The sequence below is a fragment of the Barbus barbus genome, assembly GCF_936440315.1.
Source record: "Barbus barbus genome assembly, chromosome: 26".
Classification (NCBI taxonomy): Eukaryota; Metazoa; Chordata; class Actinopteri; order Cypriniformes; family Cyprinidae; genus Barbus; species Barbus barbus.
The window spans coordinates 9,551,277-9,557,285 of record NC_136754.1 but is presented as its reverse complement, the minus strand read 5'-3'; the positions used below and the strand labels follow the sequence as shown (position 1 = coordinate 9,557,285).

General features: G+C 34.9%; 1 protein-coding gene across 4 annotated transcripts in view; it reads right to left on the bottom strand.

The window, feature by feature from the left end:
• Positions 1-284: 284 nt before the first annotated feature.
• Positions 285-6,009, bottom strand: part of LOC306845674 (unconventional myosin-IXb-like) — a 29,055-nt gene continuing 23,330 nt past the window's right edge. For 2 of the 4 annotated variants that reach the window (XM_079378603.1, XM_079378604.1), the window contains 7 exons: positions 3,974-4,102; positions 3,776-3,881; positions 3,555-3,686; positions 3,190-3,313; positions 2,027-2,133; positions 1,655-1,794; positions 285-1,431 (listed from right to left, as the gene is read on the bottom strand). In XM_079378603.1, coding sequence (XP_079234729.1) covers positions 1,656-1,794; positions 2,027-2,133; positions 3,190-3,313; positions 3,555-3,686; positions 3,776-3,881; positions 3,974-4,102 — 737 coding nt within the window. In that variant the 3' untranslated portion in view covers positions 285-1,431; position 1,655. The remainder of the gene's footprint in view (positions 1,432-1,654; positions 1,795-2,026; positions 2,134-3,189; positions 3,314-3,554; positions 3,687-3,775; positions 3,882-3,973; positions 4,103-6,009) is intronic. The other 2 variants (XM_079378601.1, XM_079378602.1) reach the window with 1 other exon arrangement.

Sequence of the window (6,009 nt, the reverse complement as noted above, 5' to 3'; positions counted from 1 at the left end):
GGCCCATTTTTCTCAATGCGGGCTTTTTATTGGTCAATGTCATACCGGAGTGGATTTCCTCGCGATTTGATTGGTTGAGTATGTCGTCCGTGCGAGTGAACCCAAAGTGCTTATTACCGTAATCGGGTACACAAAACAATGAGGAATCCCTCCGTCTTGTAAACTGCTGACTGTTGTGTTGTTTTTATTGTGTTATCCTCATTAACAGACTGGGTTTTGGCAGGCAAAAACATCTAGGGATGTTATTTTGTTACTTTAGAAGAATAAATGACAGCTCACAATCATTTTGTTGGATATTTATATTGAATGTCTTCAATGGCAACAGCAAAACTGAAATCATTTGATTTACATTTATATAACATCATACCATTTACAGTCAAGGTGTAGCAAGATGTGTTCCAATTTATTCTAGTTTACAATCTGCAGTATTAACCCAGTTTTGACACACCTGTTGTAACCATTTCTCCTCACTAGAGCGGAATTTATTCTTCCAGTATAAAACATCTGCCTTTATGACACTGACATTTTCTGACAGATTTCTCCTAAAAAACAAAAGTAAATTGACTGCTGATAAGAGAACATTTTAGAATCTGCAGTGGATAACTGCATTAAAAAATACATATATCTAGCAACAGCTTCAACAGTGCACTTCACACAGGCATGCAAGAACAGCAATGATATTTCCAACATGTCATCTTAAAAAAAAAAAAAGATTATAAAAACTCATCGGATTAGATTTAATTGAGAAAGCACTGTTTTTTCATAACTGCTTACACCACATACAGTAATTTCATAGAACACTTAACAGAATAATGCATTAAGAGAACAGTCCTCTACAGTTTTATGGTTTGCGTGAAGAATGAAGAACTATGACAAAATAGAAAAAAAAAATCTAAATGTTGCCAAGATGAGAAAGAATGCTTAAATGCAAACACAAAGCAATTATGGCTTTAAAGATTAAAAAAAAAACTTTTGTTTTACAAATGTATTCTATAAACACAACATGCTATATGATCACTTGCATGAACCTGGCATTTGATTTATTCCTCAAAACAAAGTGAGTGCTGATATGGTCAGAAATGGGATACCGACTGTTGCTTGAACCGTTGCAGGAAAGACAAACATTTGCATTGATTATAGAATATGCTCTTTTTGGTGTAACTCAATGTCAAACATCCTCATCAATAAAAGGAATGTCAAGGTCTGAAAATCGTCTCTTGCCCTGATTGCCTGCAAAAACAGAGGTGGCGAGGGATTCTGCGACGTCTTGGCTCTGGATGACACACATGGACTGGACTCCTTCTCGGCGCGAGGCGGAGTGGTTTTGGTTCTGTTCCTCAGCAGGCTGTTTGCTCCCTCTTTTGGGATCATGTGTTGGATCAGGTGGTTTAGCAGGTTTCTCTGTCTTAGAGCTGTTCAAGGCAGTGTTTGCTGAAAGAGATGATTTGGATTAGCCAAATATATAACTAAATATATTAACACAATATTGTAATTTTTTTTATAAAAGCAGCAGTGCAAACCCATGGTTAGAGAAACAGCAGGTTAAATAAGTGAAGCTCAACAAACAGCTCACCCCAAGAGCAGCGAATCCAAGCCCTCTTTAATACAGAGGATGCGGAGCGTCCAAGCATAGTGTAATTAAAATGTCCTGTACCTCAGTACTGACCTTCCGAGTCCAAACTCACACAATGGTCTTCCAGTAGACTATCAGAGCTGACTAATGATTCTGAATCCATGTTCTCAGCATCGGAGCTATCCTGGTCAAACTCAGGCAGTCTGAAGACCAAGTCGTTCCTAAACGACAAAGAGAAGATGTTGTGAACTATACAAAAGAGGTACTAATAATTCTCAACATCAGCACAAACCTAATATGTGCCCTTGAACAAAAGTTACTGAGGTTTGAACATAAAATTAACATACACATGTGACCTGACACTACTTCACTGTAAATTAAGCACCAGATACAAATAACAATTTGTAATTATTTTCCCAGGAGCAAGAATAATTAATGAATAAATGAACTTACTTTTCCTTCTTAATGGACTTGATTCTCTCAAGCAGGTTCTTTTCGATTTCAAGGTTGGCGCCATCCAGTGAAGAGACATTGGATCCTAATTGTGGCCGCTCAAATATCTAATGGAAAATGAGATCATGAAATCACGATAGGTTATAGAGCCATGAGGTGTGCTTTGCTAACTGTCATACTAAAGGGGCTAATTATTAAGACTAGAAATGGCACATACATTTAAGCAATAAGGCACGCAAGGCTTCACTACATTATGAATAGTTAGCCACAATGTGTCATGGATTGTCTACAGCTATAACGGTATTCAGAATTTGTTTTACTGCTTTTGTAAAATGGTTAACACATACTTTGTTTTTATTAATTACACAATATTTTGGATTCATAATCGCATCAGGAGCATCATCTTTCCACTAGAAGATTCGATCCCTGACATCTAAACAAAGGTTTAACAGTTCTCTAACTGAAGCATGGTGAAATACTATATACAGGTGAACAAGTGTTTTGTGTTACTACATTGCATATTTTAGCATGCTTGAAAAAGTGGTTTTAATAATGGCATTACATAATTTCAATGCAATAATACACATTTTACTGTTCTTAAAGTGTGATATCGTATTTACAATACAATAAAATCTTATTTTATTATTTTAATAAATTTCTTATTTGTAAGTCGCTTTGAATAAAAGCGTCTGCTAAATGACTAAAAGTAAAGTAAAAGTAAAGTAAATTTACACTACTGGTTGGTAAGATTTAAAAAAATTTTTAAAGCCTCATATCTAGCAAGAATGAATTTATTTGTTTAAAAAATACAGTGTAAAAATACAATTTAAACAACTGTTTTCTATTTGAATATATGTTTAAAATGTAATGTATTCATGAATCTTTAGCAGCCATTACTCCAGTATTCAGTGTCACATGATCATTCTAATGTGCTGATTTGTTGCTAAAGAGTGATATTCTCAAGCAGTGATATTTTTTTACTTTCTTTGATGAATAGAAAGTATGAAAGATCAGCATTTATTTGAAACAAAAATCAGTTGAATTAATTTTTTTAATAATTTGCCAATTTGATCAATTTAATGCCTACTTGCTCATTAAAAACAGTAATTTCTTTAAAAATAAAAAAGTGTATTTTGCAACCTAGCATGTGATGTTTTTCTTACCGTGTTCTGCCTTCTGAGCTTGAGCTGTTTAACGGCCATAGCTTCTGCATTTTCCAACTGCTGAATTTCTTCCATTTTCTGATCATAGCACCTTGTTTGCTCATTAATCAGAATCTCCACGCAACTGCACATAAACGTTAACCATAAGGTTCATATGTGAGGCAATGTAGTTAAAGTTGGAAAAATGTTGGCCTTTTTACAAAGTGTTGGCCAATAAACAATTAATTGGTAATAATAATTTATCTGCTTACACAATTTATGTATTTTTATTTTACCTTTTCCTGTTTTACAACCAACCACCAGCACCAAGTCAAACCTTACAAATCTAATCATAAATAATACAAATAAACCAAAATGATTCTCACAGAGTGGTCTTGTTTATATCTCTCATACTGAGAAGTGGGTCAGAAGAATCTGGGCAGCGTAGAATGCAGGGCGCAAACACGATAGCCAGAGCGTTAGTGGACATTCGATTGTGAGCTTCCTCTTTTGCCACTCTAAATAAAAAAAATTTAAAAAGAACATGCGGTGAGGCAATGCACAGGATGTCTAATATTCACCTTAGTCATATGCAATGGTTCCTTACTTCACAAGATGAAAAATAAGCCTTTCGAGAGTAGAGAAGTTTGGGGGAGGTAGTTCGTCCAACTTTCGGTAGATAGCACGCAGCCGCTCAGATGCTTCGGGCAGATCTGGAGGGGAAGAAAATGTGTCATTCTTTCTAACTTGTGTGGCATATATGTTTATCCTCCACACCCAAAATTGCATGTGGTGAAAAACCTACCCGCAGCATACAGGAAGTCATTGTAGAGGCTGTATGTTATAAGTGGGTCGGGTAGCTCCCGTAACCACTGTTTGACCAAGCCGGTGATTGTGTGGATGGGGTAATTGTCAAAACTGACAGCCTGTGGATCTGGGGAGATAAAAAACTTTTGAAATGCATAAAGGTTAAACAGCTATCGTAAAATAAAATAGAAATTAAGCATCGCTTGCTCCTCAATGGATCGTCTGCTGTGAATGGCAGGGTTCCCACTCTTTCATGAACACCAGATTCAAGGACTTTCAAGGACTTTTTAAGCACCATTTATTTTATATCAAGCACCTATCAAATTCACACGCCAGTGAATGTAGTGTCATGAAAGACCTTACAGTACTAAACATTTTACTTACACTTAACATTTACATTAAAAATTTCAGAGTAATAATGTTTTGAATGTGTAGGTTTCATAAATTTAGACCGTTTTGAGTAGTCGTGTTCGAAGAATTTAATGAAATCCATTGAAGTTAATACTGGTAATATTCAAATACAATTTCTAAAATATTTTTAGAAAAACAGCAAACTACAAAAAACAAAACAGTTTTTTGCTGTAGTTCTTGTACAAGATTTAAATTTGAAAGAATTTCACAATTTTTAAATTAATAAAAATTGGTTAAATGTTGTAATAACACTGTAAACCTGTTAACATTAAAAATTAGCATGTTCTCTCAATAGAGACGTTACTCATTAATAAACAACTCAAGTCAAAATTATTTTGTAAATCCCATTTTTTTCATCTTTGACCTAGAGGAATGCAGCTGCTCAAACATGCAGATGCTCAATTTCTTTGTACATGTGCAAATCTGCAAATAAATATAAAGAAAAGAAATAAAAAATAGGACTTTCTATTTGCTTTTAAACTGTAAACGCGTTCCACTAAGCAGTTTTTCTTATTTTTCAAGTTCTACACTTTCTCCTTAGCTCCATGTCGCAGTAAGTTTTGGGAGTTAATTTTTAGTCCATCTCCTATCCTGAAAAGTCTGTATTGCAGAGATTGACTAAAAATGAGCTCCTAAAACTTACTGCTATTCTGGAAGATAAATTCTTCAAACAGTGGTACAAGAGGATGTGGTGCTGGTCCATCAAGAGTCACTCTAAACCAGTGTTAATTTCGTTGACGAATACTTTATCATAATTTTCATCAACGTCATTTTTTTCACTGACGACAACGAGACGATAATGAACGAAAACTCTTTTTGAATGACAAAAATTATGACAAATCTATCTAATCTAAAATGTTAGGGAGGGACAATTTGGGAAGAGATTCATTCAGAACGAATCTGCTACAAGGTTAGATGCAAACATATGAACCGGCGGGACATAAGCTAAAATACACTTGCTGCACGGCGCATAAAACATAAAAAAATGTCAATATGTGGGAGTAAGAGGAGATCAGACATATGCATCAATTCGGTCCTGTTTTCTGAGTGCAGACACTGAAGCATACACACACAGAAAGCGCGTCTCACAGCACGCGAGTACTCTTTCACGTTACATGAACGGAGAAATACACACAAAATGATGTTGAAATGTCCGTTTTGACGAGTATTCACATAAACACAGCTGTGAACGTAAACAGTAGGGAGAACGTGTATCAGTAGGCCTACATTGCATCCGTCACCGTGCATTCGGTTTTAAAGGGATAGCAGCCTAATTTAGTTGCTATTGTCCGAGTCATTGATGTTAATCAAGCAACAAAAGAAAGACATACAATCACTCACTGCTCTTGACTGAAAAACTTTAGTAGCCCTAAAGATTAATCTAAATTTATTTATAGAAATAAATATGTCTGCTTGAAAGAATGATAAACAAGTTGTTATAAAGAATGCATAATTAGCCTATATAACCATTGGTATTTCATTAAAAAGAAGACCATATTCTTGTTCTTTATGAGAAGTGGTTTTATTTAATTTTATCAAAGGCATGTTGTGTGTCACCGCAGTTAAATTGCAGTCTATCATGATAAAAAACAATATCAAACCTATATAATGAGTTTGGAAATT